General features: G+C 50.2%; 1 protein-coding gene across 2 annotated transcripts in view; it reads left to right on the forward strand.

Moving 5' to 3' along the window:
• The first annotated feature begins 1,413 nt into the window (after positions 1 to 1,413).
• Positions 1,414 to 23,587, forward strand: part of FOXK2 (forkhead box K2) — an 85,647-nt gene continuing 63,473 nt past the window's right edge. For both annotated transcript variants that reach the window (XM_033181714.1, XM_033181715.1), the window contains exon 1: positions 1,414 to 2,010. In XM_033181714.1, the coding sequence (XP_033037605.1) occupies positions 1,586 to 2,010 (425 nt within the window). In that variant the 5' untranslated portion in view covers positions 1,414 to 1,585. The remainder of the gene's footprint in view (positions 2,011 to 23,587) is intronic.

The following is a 23,587-nucleotide window of genomic DNA, read 5'->3' on the forward strand; positions in this document are numbered from 1 at the left end:
CAGGCTGGAGTGCAGTCGCGTGGTATCTTCTCAGCACAACCTCTGCCTCCCGGGTTCAAGCGTTTCTCCTGCCTCAGCCTCCCAAGTAGCTGGGACTGCAGGCGTGCCCCACCATGCCTGGCTAATTTTTGTATTTTTATCAGAGACAGGGTTTCACTATGTTGGTCAGGCTCGTCTTGAACTCCTGACCTCGTGATCCATCCACCTTGGCCTACCAAAGCGCTGGGATTACAGGTTTGAGCCACCGCGCCTGGCCCCAGGATTTCTTCTTTTTAATGGAAAGAGTTTCATTGATTAGTAAACATCTGGACTACTGATCATCTTGATTTAGATGGGATCTCATAATTTTTTAAACCGTGGCAAAATTCTGTTTTTTAAAAACTTAGTATCAGATTGGTTAAGACATTAACTATTCGTTCATAAGAGAGTTCATATATGTGTGTGTGTGTGTATGTATATATATATATATATATATGAGAGAGACGTAGTTTCATTCTCATTGCCCATACTGAAGGGCAGTAGCGCGATTTTGGCTCACTGCACTCTCCACCTCCCAGGTTTAAGCAATTCTCTTGCCTCCGCCTCCTGAGTAGCTGGGACTACAGGTGTGCCCCACCACGCCCGGCTAATTTTTTTTTTTGTATTTTTAGTAGAGCTGGGGTTTCACAATGTTGGCTAGGCTGGTCTCGAACTCCTGACCTCAGGTGATCCGCTCGCCTCGGCCTCCCAAAGTGCTGGGATTACAGGCGAGAGCCTCGGCGCCCGGCCTCGTGTATATTTTTAAACTGCGTGCTGACGACAGTTAAGTAAATGTGATTCACAACTTCTCGGTATTTTGCAGGACACTTTTGACACAATGACATGACCCGCTAGCCAGGAAAGATAACGACATCCAGTCCTGGAGCTGCTGGTTAAAAACGAACGTGTCACCGGGTGCCCTGGGTCTGAGGCCACGCGGCCCGCGGCCCCTCCACGATGTTCCCGCACCTCGCGGGGAAAAGGCCGCTTGGCGGCCGGGCCTGGGCGCACTGGCCGTCGCCTATCCGCACCCAGGCGTCCACGCCGGGTTGGGGGCCGACGCGTGCCCGGCGCCCGCTGTGACCTTGGGCCCGGTCCTGCCCGCCGCGTCTAAGGCGCTGCCAGGCCGGGCTCAGACCCCCGGGCCCCCGCGCCCGCGCCGCCCCCCGCGCCAGCCCCGATCCCGTGCGGGTTCCCGGTCGTCCGCCCCGGGTTTTCCGCGGCGCCCGGAGTCGGGACTGCGTCGGGCGTCGCCGCCGGACGTGCCGGCAGCTCGGCGCGACGTGTCTTGCCATTGGTCCGCCTCGGTAGCCCCACTGCCGTGCGCCGCCCCCATTGGCCGGCGTGGCCGTCCGTCAGCGAGGGGCGGGCCCGGCACGCCGGCTCGGTGGCGCGGCCGCGCGTGCTCCCGCCCCTCGCCGCCGCTCGCTCGCTCGCCGGCCGGCGGCCTCGGCTCGGCCCCCTCCCTCAGCTCCGGTGCGCGGCGGCCGACGACCCGCGCGGCCTGGGCCTCGGCCCGCGCCACCGGCGCCCGCGCGGAGCGGCCTGGGGGCCCTCACGCAGGCCCATGGCGGCGGCCGCGGCGGCGCTCTCGGGCGCGGGCACGCCACCCGCGGGCGGCGGGGCCGGGGGCGGCGGGGCCGGGGGCGGCGGGTCCCCGCCGGGCGGCTGGGCCGTGGCGCGCCTGGAGGGCCGCGAGTTCGAGTATCTGATGAAGAAGCGCTCGGTGACCATCGGCCGCAACTCGTCGCAGGGCTCGGTGGACGTGAGCATGGGCCACTCGAGCTTCATCTCCCGGCGCCACCTCGAGATCTTCACGCCCCCGGGCGGCGGCGGCGGCGGCCATGGCGGGGCCGCTCCGGAGCCGCCGCCCGTGCAGCCCAGGCCCGACGCCGGCGGCGACTTCTACCTGCGCTGCCTGGGCAAGAACGGCGTGTTCGTGGACGGCGTGTTCCAGAGGCGCGGGGCGCCGCCGCTGCAGCTGCCGCGCGTGTGAGTGGCCTCGGGGCGGGGCGGGCGGGGTCTGCGGCCTGCAGCGCCTGGCGGGACGGGACGGGACCCGAGTCCAGGCCCGGGACCACCCACGGCCGGGGCCACCAGCGGGACCCAGGCCCCAGCTGGATCCCAACCCTCGACAGCCCCTGGCCCCGACCCCCGTCCTCCCGGTCCCCCGCCTGGCAGGTGCAGCCCCCCGTCTTTCCCCCTTCCTGGAGCTGGAGCCGCGGGCGGCTGCGCGCGCGGGTCAAGGTTTCTAGGTTCGGTGCGTGCGGGGAGTTTACATGTGCTGTTCCTCACCTGCAGCGAGGTCGCGCTGAACAGAAACGTTAAAACGTGCGGTGTGCGGTGGGCGGAACTGCCCCGAACTAAAACCTGTGCCTCTTAACCGGTGAAGGGTTGTCTGTTGTCTTGTTGTTGTTCACTCGTTTTCGGTAGTGAGCTATTTCAAGAGTGCGGTGTTTTAAGCAGCAAAGACTCCTTTTTCCCTGCCGTGTTTTCAGTGGCCCAAATTGGAAAGCTCTTCAAGCAGGGTGGGCTTTCAATCTGTGCTCTGAACCTTGAAATTTAGGGAAAACTAGATACTTTTCACTTTTCATATAACTTCTACAAAAAGACAGTTGATGAGGAATTATTATAAGGTCATGTAGAGTGTTAAGTGAGCCTCATGGGGAACTGTCAATCCTGCAACAAAACAATTTAGCTTGATCCTGTGGTTTTTGAAACACAAACTTGCTGTCTAGGAAATGCTAATTATTCCTCAGGGGATCGCTTCTAGATCATTGCAAGTACAGCCTTTTGTCCACACAAACTGGAATTTTTTTGTTTTTTGAGACGGGGTCTCACTCTGTCGCCCAGGCTGGAATGCAGTGGCGCGATCTTGGCTCACTGAAATCTCCGCCCTCGGAGTTCAAGCGATTCTCCTGCCTCAGCCTCCCGAGTAGCTGGGATTACAGGCGCCTGCCACCGCGCCCAGCTAATTGTATTTTTAGTGGAGACGGAATTTCACCATCTTGGCCAGGCTGGTCTTGAACTCCTGACCTGGTGATCCTCCTGCCTCGGCCTCCCAGAGTGCTGGGATTACAGGCGTGAGCCACTGCGCCCGGCCTACAAACTGGAATTTTTAACCGTTTTCAGTTGTTGGAGATGCTGATAAGAGCTGTTGCTTTTTTTCTTGACTTGCATGCGTGGTGTGTGTTTGCATGTGCTGTTCTGTTTCTTAGGATGGAAAGGTGTACCAGCATATTCCTTAAACTTTGGTAGTAGCATTTTAAAGAATGTTATTTTCAGACCGGGCTTGGTGGCTCATGCCTGTAATCCTAGCACTTTGGGAGGCGGAGCCTGGGGGATCACGAGGTCATGAGATCGAGACCATCCTGGCTAAACCAGTGAAACCCCGTCTCTACTAAAAATACAAAAAAAAAAAGTTAGCCGGGCTTGGTGGCTGGCGCCTGTAGTCCCAGCTACTCAGGAGGCTGAGCCAGGAGAATGTGAACCTGGGAAGTGGAGCTTGCTGTGAGCCCAGATCTCACCACTGCACTCCAGTCTGGGCGACAGAGGAAGACTCCGTCTCAAAAAAAAGAAAAAAAAAGGAAATTTTCCAACGAAAATGCTGTTTATGTGTGTTTGTACTATAGACTATATGAAATCAATGGTGGGGCCTAATGGCTACCCTTTAATCTGTTTTTTTTTTTTTACAAAATATTGTGTCACAAGGAAGTTACACGTCTACTGTGGGGATCTTGAGTTTTTGTTTTGTTTGTTTTTGTGTTTGAGACACAGTCTCTGTTACCTGGAGTGCACTGGTGTAACGACAGCTCACGGCAGCCTCAAACTCCTGGGCACAAGTGATTCTCCTGCCCCAGTGATCAGGAGTGTGAAGTTGCTGTGAGCTGTGGTCTCACGACTGCATTCCAGGCCGGGATTACAGGTGTGAGCTGTGATCTCACCACTGCATTCCAGGCCGGGATTACAGGTGTGAGCTGTGATCTCACCACTGCATTCCAGGCCGGGATTACAGGTGTGAGCTGTGGTCTCACCACTGCATTCCAGGCCGGGATTACAGGTGTGAGCTGTGATCTCACCACTGCATTCCAGGCCGGGATTACAGGTGTGAGCTGTGATCTCACCACTGCATTCCAGGCCGGGATTACAGGTGTGAGCTCTGGTCTCACCACTGCATTCCAGGCCGGGATTACAGGTGTGAGCTGTGGTCTCACCACTGCATTCCAGGCCGGGATTACAGGTGTGAGCTGTGGTCTCACCACTGCATTCCAGGCTGGGATTACAGGTGTGAGCTGTGGTCTCACCACTCCTCCCAAGGTGCTGGGATTACAGGTGTGAGCTGTGGTCTCACCACTGCATTCCAGGCCGGGATTGCAGGTGTGAGCTGTGGTCTCACCACTGTATTCCTGGCCGGGATTACAGGTGTGAGCTAGGATCTCACCACTGCATTCCAGGCCAGGATTACAGGTGTGAGCTAGGATCTCACCACTGCATTCCAGGCTGGGATTACAGGTGTGAGCTAGGATCTCACCGCTCCTCCCAAGGTGCTGGGATTACAGGTGTGAGCTGTGATCTCACCACTGCATTCCAGGCTGGGATTACAGGTGTGAGCTAGGATCTCACCACTCCTCCCAAGGTGCTGGGATTACAGGTGTGAGCTAAGATTTTGAGTTTTTTGGAATTCTTTTTTTTTGAGATGGAGTCTCCCTCTGTCCCTGAGGTTGGAGTACAGTGGCGTGATCTCGGCTCACTGCAAGCTCTGCCTCCTGGGTTCATGCCATTCTCCTGCTTTAGCCTCTTGAGTAGCTGGGACTACAGGTGCCCGCCACTATGCCCGGCTAAATTTTTTTGTATTTTTAGTAGAGATAGGGTTTCACTGTGCTAGTGTGCTAGATGGTCTTGATCTCCTGACCTCATGATCCGCCTGCCTCGGCCTTCCAAAGTGCTGGGATTACAGGCATTAGCCACCGCGCCTGGCCCGATTTTGAGTTTTTAAAGAAAATTCTCCTTACCATTCAGCCAGAGCTATTTGTATTGAATTGAATTCTACACATGCTAACGTGATAAACATCAAATAAGTCGACCTTTCAGTGAGGGCCAGAATTCAGACCTTATTTTTTTGAGACGGAATCTTGCTCTGACGCCAGGCTGGAGTGCAATGGTGCAATCTTTTTTTTTTTTTTTTTTTTTTTTTTGAGACGGAGTCTCGCTCTGTCGCCCGGGCTGGAGTGCAGTGGCCGGATCTCAGCTCACTGCAAGCTCCGCCTCCCGGGTTTACGCCATTCTCCTGCCTCAGCCTCCGGAGTAGCTGGGACTACAGGCGCCCGCCACCTCGCCCGGCTAGTTTTTGTATTTTTAGTAGAGACGGGGTTTCACCATGTTAGCCAGGATGGTCTCGATCTCCTGACCTCGTGATCTGCCCGCCTCGGCCTCCCAAAGTGCTGGGATTACAGGCTTGAGCCACCGCGCCCGACCAATGGTGCAATCTTGACTTGCTGCAACCTCCGCCTCCCGGGTTCAAGCAGTTCTTGTGCCTCAGCCTCCTGAGTAGCTGGGATTACAGGCACATGCCACCACACCCAGCTAATTTTTGTATTTTTAGTAGAGACAGGGTTTTACCATGTTGGCCAGGATGGTCTTGATCTCCTGACCTCGTGATTCACCCACCTTGGCCTCCCAAAGTGCTGGGATTACAGCTGTGAGCCACCACGCCTGGCCAAATTCAGAACTTCTGAACAGTAATAATGAGCCTTGCAGTAGAGACGAGTAAGAAGGGTGGTGAGATGGAAGCTGTGCCTCCCACTTGTGCTCAGGGAAGAGTCTTGTGGCCACCGAGGCTAACATGTATTCTGGACTTCTCATGGGCCTGGGAACCTCTACCGGTACTGAGTACACAAGGGGATGAATGGCTTTTTTCACGGAAGAGAGCTTAGCATTTGTACAGTGTGAATTACATTATTAACCTAGAGGATATTTCAGCACCTCCTTTTTTGTAGGGCATCATTTCCAAATTTTTGACGTAGGGTGGTAACACAGGTTAATGGAATAAATTGTAAAGAATTGGTACCAGTGAAATGCAGATAAATAGTTTAAAATCTTTTTTTTTTTTTAGACAGAGTTTTTCCTCTTGTTGCCCAGGCTGGAGTGCAATGGTGCAATCTCGGCTCACTGCAGCCTCTGCCTCCTGGGCTCAAGTGATTCTCCTGCTTCAGCCTCCCGAGTACTTGGGATTACAGGTGCGCACCACACCACCCCACCCAGTTAATTTTGTATTTTTAGTAGAGACAGGGTTGATCCATGTTGGTCAGGCTGGTCTCGAACTCCTGACCTCAGGTGATCCTCTTGCCTCCGCCTCTCAGAGTGCTGGGATTACAGGTGTGAGCCACAACACCTGGCCCTAAAATCTTTTTTTCTGAATTTAAGCTCAGTATTCAGGTTGATGATACAAGTTCTTTTTAGGTTTAAAAATCAAATTAAATATATAAGCTTAAAGCATACATAACTTAGAGTAATTATGTAAAGGTCAAAGTATTATTACGAGTCTCACTCTGTCGCCCAGGCTGGAGTGCAGTGGCGTGAATCTCAGCTCCCTGCAACCTTGGCTTCTTGGATTCAAGCAATTCTCCTGCCTCAGCCTCCTAAGTAGCTGGGATTACAGGCATGAGCCACTGCGCCCATCCTAAGGCTGAAATAGTATTAATGATTATTTCAGATTTGCCTACTAAATTCAACATCACTTTAGAGTGAGAAAATAATGTAGCAACCCATGGTTGGTCTCTTATTTGAACCACAGTGATTTTATGAATTTATGTTTTGAATTTATATTAAAAATTATCAGAAATTTTGGAAGAGTACATAAGTAGTTTAGGTTTAAAATTTGGCTCATTTCATTGAAATACTAAATAATGTATTAATGTGGGGGAAGAGAGAAAGATGGGGACTGTGACCCTGTCCTTGGCTGCTGTATTTTAGTAATTTGACTAAGATGTGGATCCAAGTACCGTTTCCACAGTGGCTGGGGAGCCTCGAGCCCAGTGTGGATGGGTGGGGGCACAATGTGTACAAGATTGTCAGGGTGCATGGTCCAGAAAACAAATGGCTTCTTCCAGTCCTTGATTTTTGGATACACAGGCTGCCGGGCTGTGTGTAAAGGAAGGCAGCGTTTTCCTCTCTGAGAGCCTCAGACTGACTGGAGGCACAGGTGTTCCTGGGAGACTGGAGGGTGGGCTCCATGGGGGTGTTCTGGGCCACCTGGGCAGGGCTCTTGGAGGTGAGCCGGTAGAGGTTGCCTCCCACATGTGACTGGCCCTGTAGCCTGGCTCTGGGGAACCTGGAATTCAGGCTGGAAGAGACTTTGGGGCAGATTTTAGAGCAGCTGGAGCGTGAGGTCTGCCTATGTCTGGTGGGGAGTGTTTTTACTTTGCCAGTGATAGACTGAAATGCCCTCTTTGAGGACAAAGTGTTTGTTTTTTCTTTTTTTTTTTAAAGACGGTCTCGCTCTGTCACCCAGGCTGGGGTGCAGTGACACAATCTCCGCTCACTGCAACCTCCACCTCCCGCATGCAAGTGATTCTCCTGGCTCAGCCTCCCAAGTAGGTGGGTTTACAGATGCCCACCACCACACCTGGCTCATTTTTATATTTGTATTTTATTTATTTATTTATCTATTTTTTGAGATGGAGTCTCCTCTGTTGCCCGAGCTGGAGTGCAGTGGAGCGATCTCGGCTCACTGCAACCTCCACCTCCTGGGTTCAAGCAATTCTTCTGTCTCAGCCTCCCAAGTAGCTGGGACTACAGGTGCGCGCCACCACGTCCGGCTAATTTTTTTGTATTTTTAGTAGAGACAGGGTTTCACCATGTTGGCCAGGCTGGTCTCGATCTCCTGACCTCGGGTCATCTGCCCAGAGTGCTGGGATGACAGGTGTGAGCCACTGCGCCCAGCCGAGGACAAGGTGCGTATTTGTCCAAGGGCCTGGTTTGGAGCCTGTGACTGGTGAAGTGTTTTCAGGAAGATCAATTGGACGGGACAGGTTGGGTTTGTTGTTGCTATTTTTGTTGCCATGGTAACAAACTGTGTACTTTATGAATAGAAATAGGCAACTGTTTAACAGTTGTTTATACTTTGAAAATGTCAAATGAATTTGACACATTTTGATCAGTAAGATCCCAGAATATCTAATAATCAAATATAAATAGAACAAGTTGAATTTACTATTGCCTACGACTATTTAACGTGCTAAACTAAAACTGTTTATTTAGAAAAGTGACCCCTGTCCTATGCCAAAAGAACTATTGGTTCTGCCTAGTGGTAATTCAACGCTTTCTTTCTTATGTGGCAGATTGTGTTGGGTAATGTCACATTTGAAGACTTGCTCATTAAATCACAGATAGTATCTTCCAAGGTGAAGACTGGAGAGAGGTGAGCCGACAGGCAGTGGCTTCTGGAGCTTTCCAGGTGGAGACTCCAAGAAATGAATTGAGGGAACTCAGTGATTTTGTCCTACTCAGAATACGGATGGGCAGAACTGAGCTTCCTGGAGAATACCAGTACCAGAAAGAAGAAGTAAGAAGGAGGGGGTCCTGGGAAGGAGATGGCCAAGGGACATGGCTTGGCAATCAGGAAGTCTTGGGCAGCCTTTGAGAGGGCTGTTGTCTCCAGGATAAGGAAGGAGGCTGGACATAGGGCTGGGGAGGAAGGAGGGAGTGGAGGTAGAAGGAGTGCATGTAAAGTGGGGGCCTTGTAAGGAGAGCAGAGTTGAGATTAGGGTTAGAAAGAGCGGAAACCTCATCACTAAACTAAGGTGAAGTGGCTGAAGGAACCACCAAGAAATGGGAGCTGAGGCCGGGCGCGGTGGCTCACGCCTGTGATCCCAGCACTTTGGGAGGCCGAGGCAGGCGGATCACAAGGTCAGGAGATCGAGACCATCGTGGCTAACACCGTGAAACCCCGTCTCTACTAAAAATAAAAAAAATTAGCCAGGCATGGTGGCGGACACCTGTAGTCCCAGCTACTCAGGAGGCTGAGGCAGGAGAATGACGTGAACCCGGGAGGCAGTGCTTGTAGTGAGCCAAGATCGTGCCACTGCACTCCAGCCTGGGGGACAGAGCGAGACTCTGTCTCAGGAAAAAAAAAAAAAAAAAGATGGAGTTGAGACCTGGTCAGCTCTTTGGCCGAGTAGACAGCAGATGACGTGTGAAGGAGGACAGCTCCCAGTGGAAAAGAAAACGAGATTGTCTTGTTTGAAGAGCTGAGCAGAGCGGGTCAGAATGGAACTACTTGGAAAGTCTGATGTGTTTCCATATTGAAGGGCTGCAAGGGTGGCTGAAATGCCTTCGTTTGGCGACCTGAAACTCCTGACAAGCTTGTAAGCGGAGCTGAGGCTGGGACACAGGAGTTGGCATGTGTTGGCATAAATAAAGGGAAGTTCATAGCAGAGGAGAAATGCCGCTTTGCACTTTGAAAAATTCTCAGTGTACAAATCAATTGCCTTTAATAACTACTGTGTATTTAAGCTCCACCTCCTGGGTTCAAGCGATTCTCCTGCCTCAGCCTCCTGAGGAGCTGGGATTACAGGCATGCACCACCATGCTGGCTAATTTTTGTATTTTTAGTAGAGATAGCTTTTATTTTATTTTATTTTATTTTTTGAGGCGGAGTCTTGCTCTGTCGCCCGGGCTGGAGTGCAGTGGCCTGATCTCAGCTCACTGCAAGCTCCGCCTCCCGGGTTTACGCCATTCTCCTGCCTCAGCCTCCGGAGTAGCTGGGACTACAGGCGCCCACCACCTCGCCCGGCTAGTATTTTGTATTTTTTAGTAGAGACAGGGTTTCACTGTGTTAGCCAGGATGGTCTCAATCTCCTGACCCCGTGATCCGCCCGTCTCGGCCTCCCAAAGTGCTGGGATTACAGGCTTGAGCCACCGCGCCCGGCGAGATAGCTTTTAAAGAAATTTTGGCTGGGCCCGTTGGCTTTTGCGTGTAATCCCAGCACTTTGGGAAGCCGAGGCAGGCGGATCACCTGAGGTCAGAAGTTTGAGATCACTCTGGCCAATATGGCTAAACTCCGTCTCTGCTAAAAATACAAAAATTAGCTGGGCGTAGTGGTGGGTGCCTGTCATCCCAGCGACTCAGGAGGCTGAAGCAGGAGAATCGCTTGAACCCATGGGGTGAAGGTTGAGGTCAGCCAAGATGGCACCCCTGTACTCCAGCCTGGGCGACATAGCAAGACTCTGTCTCAAAACCCAAAATACTCATTTAGCAAATTGAGATACATTGTTATCACTGATTTGTAGACAGGAAGCACAGTATAGCTATTTTAGCATAATTGTTACTTTAAGTTAAAAACCCAGTAACCAACTTACTTCTGTCTCACCTAGTGTTTAGTACTTCATCCAGTGGTAAAACTCTGTGTTCCTTTTATTTTATTATTTAGAGTCTTACTCTGTCACCCAGGCTGGAGTACAGTGGTGCCATCATAGCTCACTGCAGCCTTGAACTCCTGGACTCAAGCGATCCTCCCACCTCAGTCTCCCATGTATCTGAGAGTACAGGCCTGCATGGCCATTCAGGGCTAATTTTTTTTTTTTTGGACCTGGGGTCTCGCTATGTTGCCCAGGCTGGTCGCAAATTCCTGTCCTCAAGCGGTCCCCCCACCTCAGTCTCCCAAAGTGCTGGGATTACAGGCGTGAGCCATCCCACCTGGTCTGTACATGTTTTCAAGTGCTGATCGTTTATTAATAGTGAAGGGGTTGTAGTCAGGCGTGGCTCCCCCACTTACTGGCAGGTCCCATTTAGACCTGTGGTTGCAGAAGTGCAGCACGGCTCAGTGCATGTTTGGTGGAAATATTCCAGGAGATGAGGCTATTATAGTAACAGCAGATTTTTCCATTGTGAAAATGTAACTATTCTTGCTTTGTTGAGGAGAAAGGTTTTTTTGGAAAATGAAGAAAAGAGGGTTTCTAAGTTAAGGAAGCTTTTCATGAAAGCAGTTGGCATTTGGGTAGTGTTCTTATCTATTTAACATTTTTGTGGGGCTCTTGTTTTCTTTTATGTTTGGTTTTTGGAGCAATTTATAATATCTTAAATAATGACAGTCATAGCAAATCAACCTCCATACTTTTTCATGAGCAATTTTGGAATTTGCTGCTAAAATGCAGTCCGTGAGGGCATGTTTAAGGCACACGTTACCACCTCTACGATGTGAAGTGGGCTTTGAGCCTGGAACAAGGTGTTACAGCTACACCCTAGGAAGTGGTGGCAGGGAGACCAGGAAATACCTCATGCGAGAGCCCCAGCCCCAGCGGCCCTGCTTTCCTCGTGCACGTCAGCTTAGAGTGCATGTTGGGCTTCAAACGTCCCTGCTGATTTGTTAGGAACAGAGAAGGTGCTCTGCTGAGAATTCCATAGATTTTTAGACAGTATTTGGTTTTTGCTGCAGTTTGTCATTTGAGATGGAATACTTGTGTTCTTTGTCCTGTGAAAGGCATTGGAGTATGACACCAGGATGAGTCTGCCTCCGTCCCCTCCCTGGGACGTTTGACAGTGTCTGGAGACATGTTTGGTTAGCATAGACTGGGAGGACTGGTGCTACTGGCATCTAGTGGACAGAGGCCAGGGATGCGGCTAAAAAACCTTACAATGCACAGGACGCGGGAGGGGAGAGCCGCCTGTTGCATAGCAGCCTAGCAGTTGATAGTATAACAAGAATTGAGTATGACTCTTGGTCCTATTGGTGGTAAGTTTTGATAGTTTTTTACAGATGATTCCTGCTTAAAACTTTTATGCTACCAAAGTAGCTGTTCAAAGTAAACTTGAAAGCGCCTTTTTTTTTTTTTTTTGAGACAGGGTCTTGCTCTGTTGCCCAGGCTGAAGTGCAGTGGTGTGATCTCAGCTCACTGCAGTGTCAGCCTCCTGGTTTCAAGTGATTCTCCTGCCTCAGTCTCCTGAGGAGCTGGAATTACAGGCATGTGCCAACACGCCGGCTAATTTTTCTTTTTTTTTCAAGATGGAGTCCTGCTCTGTCTTCCAGGCAGGAGTGCAGTGGCAAAATCTCAGCTCACTGCAACCTCTGCCTTGCGGGTTCAAGTGATTCTCCTGCCTTAGCCTCCTGAGCACCTGGGATTACAGGTGCCTGCTACCACGCGTGGCTAATTTTTGTATTTTTAGTAGAGATAGGGTTTCACCATGTTGGCCAGGCTGGTCTGGAACTCCTGACCTCAGGTGATCTGCTCACCTCAGCCTCCCAAAGTGCTGGGATTACGGGCATGAGCTGTGGCGCCTCACCTGAAAGTGGCTTTTCTTTCTTTTTTTTTTGAGTCGGAGTCTCGCTCTGTCGCCCAGGCTGGAGTGCAGTGGCGCGATCTCGGCTCACTACAAGCTCTGCCTCCCGGGTTCACGCCATTCTCCTGCCTCAGCCTCCTGAGTAGCTGGGACTACAGGCGCCTGCCACCACGCCCGGCAAAGTTTTTGTATTTTTAGTAGAGGTGGGGTTTCACCGTGTTAGCCAGGATGGTCTCCATCTCCTGACTTCATGATCCGCCCACCTTGGCCTCCCAAAGTGCTGGGATTACAGGCATGAGCCACCTCGCCTGGCCGAAAGTGCCTCTTCTAAAACAGAGCCTGGGGGTTGAGACTCATTGCAGAGTCACTAGATAACTCCTCCTCCCTTTGCAGCTTTGAAAGGACACTCTTGGAATGCAGTTCTGTCTTGCTATCCCTGGTTGTGAGAAGGTTCAGCTAGGTCCCTTAAGGCAGTAGTAGCCTAGCACTGTTACACTTGTGTACTTGTAGTCATATTTATTGACTTAATTAGGCTGATACAGATAGTCTGAGAACTAGGAATACCTTAGTTACATTGATACAGACATTCTGAGAACGTTTAGTGAGAAAAAAGACACTGAGCTGTAGCTGAATTGTTCCAGTTTTTTGTGTTCCTGGTTCCACTGGAGAATGAACTGATGATGTGACGTCAGTGTTAGCACAGCCATGCTGGGAAAGACGGCTCTCAAGGTGCTGTTTTTAATGGTGTTTAGTCATTAATAATCAGCAGTAAGAAAACTCATCTTTTGACTTTTATTTGAACGGATGGAATATAGAAAATTTGAAATAGGCCGGGCACGTTGGCTCACGCCTGTCATCCCAGCACTTTGTGTGGTCGAGGCGGGCAGATCTCCTGAGGTCGGGGGTTCGAGACCAGCCTGACCAACATGGAGAAACCCTGTCTCTACTAACAATACAAAATTAGCCTGGTGTGGTGGCGCACGCCTGTAATCCCAGCTACTCGGGAGGCTAAGGCGGAGAATCACTTGAACCCGGGAGGCGGAGGTTGTGGTGAGCTGAGATGGCGCCTGGGCAACAAGAGCGAAACTCCATCTCAAAAAAAAAAAGAAAGAAAAAGAAAACCTGAAATAAGTAAATTTAAAACTATTATTGTGTTTTTTTGTTTTGTTTTGTTTTTTTGAGACGGAGTCTTGCTCTGTCGCCCAGGCTGGAGTGCACTGGCACCGTCTTGGCTCACCGCAACTTCCTCCTGCCGGGTTCAAGTGATTCTCCTGCCTCAGTCTCCCAAGTAGCTGGGATTACAGGTGCCCACCACCATGCCCGGCTAATTTTTATATTTTTAGTAGAGATAGGGTTTCATCATGTGGGCCAGGCTGGTCTCAAACTCCTGACCACAAGTGATTCTCCTGCCTTGGCCTCCCAAAATGTTGGAATTACAGGCATGAGCCACTGCACCTGGTCTGCTGTTGTGTTTTCTTTTTTTTTTTTTTTTGAGACGGAGTCTCGCTCTGTCGCCCAGGCTGGAGTACAGTGGCCGGATCTCAGCTCACTGCAAGCTCCGCCTCCGGGTTCACGCCATTCTCCTGCCTCAGCCTCCCAAGTAGCTGGGACTACAGGTGCCCGCCACCTCACCCGGCTAGTTTTTTTTGTATTTTTTTTTAGTAGAGACGGGGTTTCACCGTGTTAGCCAGGATGGTCTCGATCTCCTGACCTCGTGATCCGCCCGTCTCGGCCTCCCAAAGTGCTGGGATTACAGGCTTGAGCCACCGCGCCCGGCCTGTTGTGTTTTCAAAGTGGCTTTTTTGGTCTTGTATTTTTCAGAATACAATAGCATTTTGAGTGTATAGAGAATGTTTTAAAAATTCTGTGTTTTTGCCATTTCTGAACTGTTGGAGGATGTTAGGGTAATGAACATCATTTTTATAGCCGTTTGAGCTGAGTAGAAGAAGATGTGGTTTAAATATAAACTAACTGTTCTGGGTCCTCCTTGAGGACCTGTTCCCACCTTGCCCAGCTTCCCCCTGGACTTGCCCACACGTAGTTAAACACAACTCAAATCCCGTACACTTGAGTGAACTGCATGTAAGTGTTCTGTGGGCTGGCTGGGCTGATTCGTCTTTACGTTGTATACTTCCTGGGGTTGTGGCCTTTGACCCCTGGGTGACCTCCAGGAATTCTGGGTACTTGATAGGACTCAAATGTTTATTGCTGAATTGGTTGGATGTAGGCTTCTGAGTTGGATTGGGTGAATACTGTACTGTAGAAAACCATGTAAAACAGTTATAGATGTAAGTCAGGTGAAATTCACTTCTGATTCTGCAGTTGCTCCCACTTTTTTTTTGTTTTCGTTGATGGTAGACTCCCCAGCGTGGCCTTTTTGGCCTTGTACAGTCGTGCATCACTTAATGGTGGAAATCATTCTGAGAAATGCATTGTTAGGTGATTTCATTGTTGTGCCAGCATCATAGAGCGTACTTGTACAAACCTAGATGACACAGCCGGCTACATATCCAGGCTGTGTGTACATCCTTTTGCTCCTACAGCCACAGGCTGCACAAACTTAAGCAATATGTGACTGTACTGAATGCTGTAACATGGTAGGTGGTTGTGTATCTAAACATACTAAAACATAGAAAAGACACAGTGAAAATAAGGTACAAAAGATAAAAGATGGTACAGCTCTCTAGGGCACTTGGTGTCAACAGAGCTTGTAGAACTGAGTGAGTCAGTGAGTGAATGTGAAGGCCTAAGACATGACTATACACCACTGTCAACTTTAGAAACACTGGACATTTAGGCTACACTTTATTTATTTACTTATTTGAGAAGGAGTTTTGTTCTTGTCACCCAGGCTGCAGTGCAATGGCGTGATCTTGGCTCACTGCAACCTCCACCTCCTGGGTTCAAGCGATTCTCCTGCCTCAGCTTCCCGAGTAGCTGGGATTGCCAGCGCTTGAGACCATGCCCAACTAATTTTTTCATTTTTAGCAGAGACGGGGTTTCACTATGTTGGCCAGGTTGGTCTTGAACTCCTGACCTCAGGTGATCCGTCCACCTTGGCCTCCCAAAGTCCTTGAATTACAAGTGTGAACCACTGTGCCTGGCCTAAATTTATTTAAAAAGAGTTTTCTTGTCAGGTAGAAGAAAAAAATTTTCAATAATAAATTAGCCTTGGCCGGGCGCGGTGGCTCAAGCCTGTAATCCCGGCACTTTGGGAGGCCGAGACGGGTGGATCATGAGGTCAGGAGATCGAGACTATCCTGGCTAACACAATGAAACCCCGTCTCTACTAAAAAATACAAAAAACTAGCTGGGCGTGGTGGTGGGCGCCTATAGTCCCAGCTACTCGGGAGGCTGAGGCAGGAGAATGGCGTGAACCTGGGAGGCGGAGCTTGCAGTGAGCTGAAGTGAGCTGAGATCCGGCCACTGCACTCCAGCCCGGGCGGCAGAGCGAGACTCCATCTCAAAAAAAAAAAAAGGCCGGGCGCGGTGGCTCAAGCCTGTAATCCCAGCACTTTGGGAGGCCGAGACGGGCGGATCACAAGGTCAGGAGATCGAGACCATCCTGGCGAACACAGTGAAACCCCGTCTCTACTAAAAATACAAAAAACTAGCCGGCGAGGTGGCGGGCGCCTGTAGTCCCAGCTACTCGGGAGGCTGAGGCAGGAGAATGGCGGGAACCCGGGAGGCGGAGCTTGCCGTGAGCTGAGATCTGGCCACTGCACTCCAGCCTGGGCGACAGAGCAAGACTCAGCCTCAAAAAAAAAAAAAAAAAAAAAAAAAAATAGCCTTAACATACTATAACTTTTTTAAAACACACATTATACAGACATAAAAAATATTTTTTGTCGTTTTTTTCTGAGACCGCATCTCACTGTGTGGCCCAGGCTGGAGTGCAATGGTGTGATCTTGGCTCACTGCAACCTCCGCCACCTGGGTTCAAGCGATTCTCCTGCCTCGGCCTCCCGAGTAGCCACCTTGCCTGGCTAATTTTTGTATTTTTAGTAGAGATGGAGTTTTGCCATGTTGGCCAGGCTGGTCTTGAACTCCTGACCTCAGATGATCTGCCTGCTTCGGCCTCGCAAAGCGCTGGGATTACAGGTGTGAGCCATGCGCCTGACCACAGAAATATTTTTATATTCTTATTTGATAAACTTTTTTGTTTGTAAAATTAATTTTTTTTTCTTTTTAAACTTTTTTTGTTTAAAAACTAAGACTGAAACACAACACTAGCCTAGCCCTGTACAGGGTCAGTACCAGCAGTATCACTGTCTTCCGCCTCCACCTCTTGTCCCACTCCACAGTTCTCAGGGGCAGTAACGTGCAGGGAGCGGTCACCTCTGGTGATAATCACGCTGCCTTCTGGAGGCTGCCTGAAGGACCTACCTGGGGCTACTGTATAGTTAACTTTTTAAAAATAAGTAGAAGCAGTATACTCTAAATTAACAATAAAAAGTATAGTGCTGCCAGGCACAGTGACTCTCGCCTGTAATCCCAGCACTTTGGGAGGCCTTCGCGGGTGGATCACCTGAGGTCATGAGTTTGAGACCAGCCAGGCCAACATGGTGAAAGCCCGTCTCTGCTAAAAAAAAGTTAGCCAGGCTTGGTGGCACACGCCTGTAGTCCCAGCTCCTCGGGAGGCTGAGGCAGGAGAATTGCTTGAACCCGGGAGGCGGAGGTTGCAGTGAGCCCAGACCAAGCCACTGCACTCCAGCCTGGGCAATGGAGTGAGACTCTGTCTCAAAAAAAAAAAAAAAGTATAGTGCAGTAAATACATAACCAGTAACAGTCATTTATTATTATCAAGTATTACATATTGTACGTGATCGTATGTACTGTACTTTCTTTCTTTCTTTTTTTTTTTTTTTGAGACGGAGTCCCGCTCTGTCGCCCGGGCTGGAGTGCAGTGGCATGATCTCAGCTCACTGCAAGCTCCGCCTCCTGGGTTCACACCCTTCTCCTGCCTCAGCCTCCTGAGTAACTGGGACTGCAGGCTCCCACCACCAGGCCTGGGCTGATTTTTTTTGTATTTTTAGTAGAGATGGGATTTCGCTGTGTTAGCTGGGATGGTCTCAATCTCCTGATCTCGTGATCCGCCCGTCTCGGCCTCCCAAAGTGCTGGGATGACAGCTGTGAGCCACCGTGCCGGGCCATGTGCTGTACTTTCATACAGCTGTTTGCGTAGTGGGTTCCTTGACACCAGCATCCCTAAACTCGTGAGTAATTCATTGCACTACGACATCACGATGGCTAGGAATAGGAATTCTTCAGCTCCATCATAATCTTAACGGAACCCTCACATATGCGGCCCATCATTGACTTGAAACGACATGAATTGTGTTAGCCGGGCCTGGTGGCGCGCAGCGGGAGGTTAGCCGGGCCTGGTGGCGCGCAGCGGGAGGTTAGCCGGGCCTGGTGGCGCGCAGCGGGAGGTTAGCCGGGCCTGGTGGCGCGCAGCGGGAGGTTAGCCGGGCCTCGTGGCGCGCAGCGGGAGGTTAGCCGGGCCTGGTGGCGCGCAGCGGGAGGTTAGCCGGGCCTGGTGGCGCACAGCGGGAGGTTAGCCGGGCCTGGTGGTGCGCAGCGGGAGGTTAGCCGGGCCTGGTGGTGCGCAGCTGTAGTCCCAGCTACTCGGGAGACTGAGGTTGGAGGATCACTTGCACCCAAGAGGTGGAGACTACAGGGACCTGAGATCACACCAGTGTCCTCCAGCCCAGGCAACAGAAGGGGAGACCCTGTCTCAGGTAGATAGGTAGATAAGATTGCCATGCATGGCGGCGCACACTTGTAGTCCCAACTGAGTAAGACCCTGTCTCAAAAAAAAGTAGCCAGATGTTGTAGTGAGGGCCCCTAGTCCTAGCTACTTGGGAGGCCAAGGTGGGAGGATCATTTGACCTTAGGAGGTTGAGGCTGCTGTGAACTGTGATTGCACTATTGCACTCGAGTCTGGGCAACAGAGCAAAACCTTGTCTCAAAAAAAAAGAAAAGATGGCTGATATGTGGAGGGGTGACCTGTGGAAGCCTGGCTGCACGTGGACAGAATTTCTTGTGGTTGAATAAAAATGTTCTAATGTGTGACAGGGAACGTGACTTGTGGTTCTGCTTGAATCGTTGTTAGGGCTCTCATATCAGAACAAGTCAGACAGACCATGAAGTGGGTGGCTCATTGTTCCTGAGTCTTTACACCAACCTGGTGCTGCTCCTCTGCTTCTGCAGAGCCTGTGCACAGACCTGGCTCTTGGGTCTTCATGCCTTGGGCTAGAGGAGGGACAGGCTCCTTCTTGCTGAGAACTTTTGCAGAGCTCTGGAGGAGACCCTCCTGGGATTGTGCTACTGGTGCACATGCTTGTCCCAGATGAGATGGTCTGTAGCTCTGACCCTTCCCACCACACGCCTCAGCCCCTCCAGATTTGACTTTAGTGACTAGGTGGCTCAGCGTTCACTCTTGTTCCTGTCTCCTCTTACAGATGGTAATGAACTTGTTGAAACCTGTCCCCAAAAGTAGTAGTTTATTTTCCATGGATCTTTTATTTTGTTCTCTCTTAAAAGTTGTTTTTCAGGCTTTGCATTTTCTTGTTGACACAAATCTACCTGTTAATTATTGAGTGCTGAAAAACACACTTTTTTTTTGAGGCAGGTTCTTGCTCTGTTTCCCAGGCTGGAGTGCAGTGGCACCGTCTTGGCTCACTGCAACCTCCTCCTCCCAGGTTCAAGCGATTCTCCTGCCTCAGCCCTCTGAGTAGCTGGTATTACAGGCGCTTGCCACCACGCCTGGCTAATTTTTGTATTTTTTTGTACAGATGGGGTTTCCACATGTTGGTTAGGCTAGTCTTGAACTCCTGACCTCAGTTTATCCACCCACCTCAACCTCCTAAAGTGCTGGGATTACAGGTGTGAGCCACCACGCCCAGCCTTGGCCTTCATGATTTCTTTTTCTTTTTTTTCTTTGAGATGGAGTCTGGCTCTGTCACCCAGGCTGGAGTGCAGTGGCCGGATCTCAGCTCACTGCAAGCTCCACTTCCCGGGTTTATGCCATTCTCCTGCCTCAGCCTCCCGAGTAGCTGGGACTACAGGCGCCCACCACCTCGTCTGGCTAGTTTTTTGTATTTTTTTAGTAGAGACGGGGTTTCACCGTGTTAGCCAGGATGGTCTTGATCTCCTGACCTCGTGATCCACCCATCTCGGCCTCCCAAAGTACTGGGATTACAGGCTTGAGCCACCGCGCCCGGCCAGCCTTCATGATTTCTGATGAGAAGTCAGCTGTTGACAGTTATCCAGTCACTTCTCTCTTGCTGCTGTCAAGATTCTCTCTTGTCTTTTGGCTTTCAACACTTTTATTAAAATGTGTTTCATTTTGGGTCCTGTGAGTTTATCCTACTTGGAGTTTGTTGAGCTTCTTGGATTTGTAAAATTCTTGTCTTTCATTAAACTCGAAAAGGTTTTTTTCCATTATTTTTTCGAACATTCTTTCTGCGCATTTCAGACCCCCATACTGTGTGTGTTGGTTGGTAGAAGCTGACATCTCACGTCCTTTAGGCTCTGCTCGTCGCCTTTGTTTTTTCTCCTTTCTGAGGAGACTTACTGGAGCAGAATTTCAATCTTCCTGTCTTCGAGTTTCCTGATTCTTTCTTGTGCCTGCTCAGATGTGCTACTGAATTGCTAGCATGAATTTTTCACGTTTGTTATTGTACCTTTTTTTTTTTTTTTGAGACGGAGTCTCGCTCTGTCGCCCAGGCTGGAGTGCAGTGGCCGGATCTCAGCTCACTGCAAGCTCCGCCTCCCGGGTTTACGCCATTCTCCTGCCTCAGCCTCCCGAGTAGCTGGGACTACAGGCGCCCGCCACCTCGCCCGGCTAATTTTTATTTTTATTTTTATTTTTTTTATTTTTTAGTAGAGACAGGGTTTCCCGTGTTAGCCAGGATGTTCTCGATCTCCTGACCTCGTGATCTGCCCATCTCAGCCTCCCAAAGTGCTGGGATTACAGGCTTGAGCCACCGCGCCCGGCCTATTGTACCTTTTAAAAGCTCCAGGATTTCTGTTTTGTTCCTTTTTATACTTTCTGTCTCTATCGATAGTCCTGTTTGGTTCACACACGCGTTGTTTTCCTTTTTTCTTTTAGCTGTGTGTGTGTGTATATGTTTTTTTTTTTTTTTGAGACGGAGTTTCATTCTTGTTGCCCAGGCAGGAGTGCAGTGGCGTGATCTCGGCTCACTGAAACTCTGCGGGTTCAAGCGATTCTCCTGCCTCAGCCTCCCGAGTAGCTGGGATTACAGGCATGTGCCACCACGCCCGGGTAATTTTGTATTTTTAGTAGAGACGGGGTTTTTCCATGTTGGTCAGGCCGGTCTTGAACTCCTGACTTCAGGTGATCCGCCTGTCTCAGTCTCCCAAAGTGCTGGGATTATAGGCGTGAACCACTGCGCCTGGCATTTTTTTGTATTTTTAGTAGAGATTGGGGTTTCACTGTGTTGGCCAGGCTGGTCTCAAACTCCTGACCTCAGGTGATCTGCCCATCTTGGCCTCCCCAAGTGCTGGAATTACAGGTGTGAGCCACGGTGCCCGGCCTGTGTTTTTATTTAAGTTTTTGAGCATGTTTAAGGCAGTTGTTTCAAAGTCTTTGTCTAGTAAATCCAGTGTCTGGCCTTCCCCAGAATAGTTTGTCAGTTTTTATTTCTTTGACTGAGTCATACTTTCCTGTTTCTTTGTGTGCCTTGTGGTGGTTGTTGTTGCTGCAAACTGGACCTGTGATTACTACAGCGCAGTAGCTCTGGAAATTAGACTCTTTTCCTTTGCTTGGGTTTGGTGGGTTTTTTTCCCAAGCTGTTATTATTGCAGACTATCGTCCTTTGTTATGTAGTCGCTGAAGTCCTTGTTCCTTAGCTTGTGTTTAGCTGGTGTTTTGACAAAGATTTCCTTGAATGCCAGGAACTCTTCCAGTCTTTGCAAAATGACTTTGTGCCTGGGCCCTCCTTGAACTCGAGGTCGGGCTTGCGCTTGGCTTGAGGATCAGCTCAGAGTGAAAGCAAGGTGGAGGCCTGAGGTCTTTGCGGAGTGTGCATTTTGCCCTGGGCATGTACGTAGCTTTCTGAATTTTCCCGGCACACGCTGAGGCCTCTGAGTGTCCTGATTTCCCAGAAACATACCCAGGTTTTTGCCTTAGGCAGTCTGTTGTATGTTGGGACTGTAATCTTTTGCCCCAGGCATCTGAGACTTGTTAAATGGGTTTGAAATGTTTTTAAGCTTTTTTGGCCTTGGATCTGACTTAGGCAAAACAGAAGAGGAGTGCCTTGTGTCAGTCAAATCTCCAGACAGGTTAGAACAGACACACACAGTAAATTCTGAATGAGGTCTCCAGCAGCTTCTGGTAGGCACCTAAGGTTAGAAAACATTGTTTAGAAAAAGAATAGAATATAAAGCTTAGCAGCTGGTTGTAGAAGATTCTTGCTGCTGGAGCCACTCAGCTACTGGGCACTTGGTGGGGGCCAGCCTCCTGCTGCCCAGTGAGTGGGATGCTGGGTCGGAGCTGCTGGTGTTTTTTTTTTTTTTTTTTTTTTTGAGACGGAGTCTCGCTCTGTCACCCAGGCTGGAGTGCAGTGGCCGGATCTCAGCTCACTGCAAGCTCTGCCTCCCGGGTTTACGCCATTCTCCTGCCTCCGCCTCCCAAGTAGCTGGGACTACAGGCGCCCGCCACCTCGCCCAGCTAGTTTTTTGTATTTTTTTTTTTTTTTAGCAGAGACGGGGTTTCGCCGTGTTAACCAGGATGGTCTTGATCTCCTGACCTTGTGATCCGCCTGTCTTGGCCTCCCAAAGTGCTGGGATTACAGGCTTGAGCCACCGCGCCCGGCCGGAGCTGCTGGTATTATGTTAGGGAAGTTATTCCTGAGAAATTCAGATACTTGTTGACTGAATTGGTATGATGCTTACAGTCTTTCTTAAATTATTGAAGTTTGCTTTAAAATATTATTAATTTTAAAAATACTGTGAAATAATACTTCTTGTAGAACATTTAGACCATAAAAGTGGATGTGAAAAAGTATCCATTGCTGGCTGGGCGTGGTGACTCATGCCTGTAATCCCAGCTCTTTGGGAGGCCAAGGCGGGCGGATCACGAGATTAGGAGTTCGAGACCAGCCTGGCCAGCTTGGTGAAACCCCATCTCTACTAAAAATACAAAAATTAACCAGGCTTGGTGGTGTGTGCCTGTAATCCCAGCTACTTGGGAGGCTAAGGCAGGAGAATTGCCTGAACCTGGGAGGTGGAAGTTGCAGTGAGCTGAGATCACGCCACTGCACTCCAGCCTAGGCAACAAGAGTGAGACTCCGTCTCAAAAAAAAAAAAAAAATAGGCCGGTTATACGGTGGCTCATGCCTGTTTGCCAGCAGTTTGGGAGGCCAAGGCAGGCAGGTCACGAGGTCAAGAGATCAAGACCATCCTGACCAACACGGTGAAACCCCATCTCTACTGAAAATACAAAAATGAGTTGGGCGTGGTGGCACACGCCTGTAATCCCAGCTACTCGGGAGGCTGAGGCAGGAGAACCACTTGAGCCTGGGAGGTGGAGGTTGCAGTGAGCTGAGATCGCGCCACTGCACTCCAGCCTGGTGATAGAGACTGTCTCAAAAAAAAAAAAAAAAAAATTATCCATGGCCAGGCACGGTGGCTCACACCTGTAATCTCAGCACTTCTGGAGGCTGAGGCAGGCAGATTGCTTGAGGTCAGGAGTTTGAGACCAGGCTGGCCAACATGGTGAAACCCTGTCTCCGTTAAAAATACAAAAAATTAGCTGGACATGGTGGCAGGCACCTGTAATCCCAGCTACTCAGGAGGCTGAGACGGGAGAATCGCTTGAACCCAGGAGGCAGAGGTTGCAGTGAGCCGAGATCATGCCACTGCACTCCAGCCTGGGTGACTGAGCAAGACTCCGTCTGAAAAAAAAAAAAGACATAGGCCAGGTGGGAGGTGGGAGGATTGCTGGAGGCCAGGAGTTCGAGACCAGCCTGGCCAACATGGTGAGACCACTGTCTCTACAAAAAATTTAAAAATTAGGTGTGGTGGTGCATTCCTCCAGTCCTAGACACACGGGAGCCTAATTTGGGAGGTTCACTTGAGCCCAGGACGTTGAGGCTGTAGTGAACCATGGTCATGCTGCTGCACTCCAACCTGGGTGACAGACCGAGATCCTGTCTCCAATTAAAACAACATTAAGTCATTTTGTCAAGGAAAAATTACCATCCTCGCAGTTGCCTTTGTTGTTGCAGACAGAAGAGTGCCCTTGTCCTCTGCTGGTGGACACGG

Source organism: Trachypithecus francoisi, unplaced genomic scaffold (genome assembly GCF_009764315.1).
Source record: "Trachypithecus francoisi isolate TF-2019V2 unplaced genomic scaffold, Tfra_2.0 Lachesis_group20, whole genome shotgun sequence".
NCBI lineage: Eukaryota > Metazoa > Chordata > Mammalia > Primates > Cercopithecidae > Trachypithecus > Trachypithecus francoisi.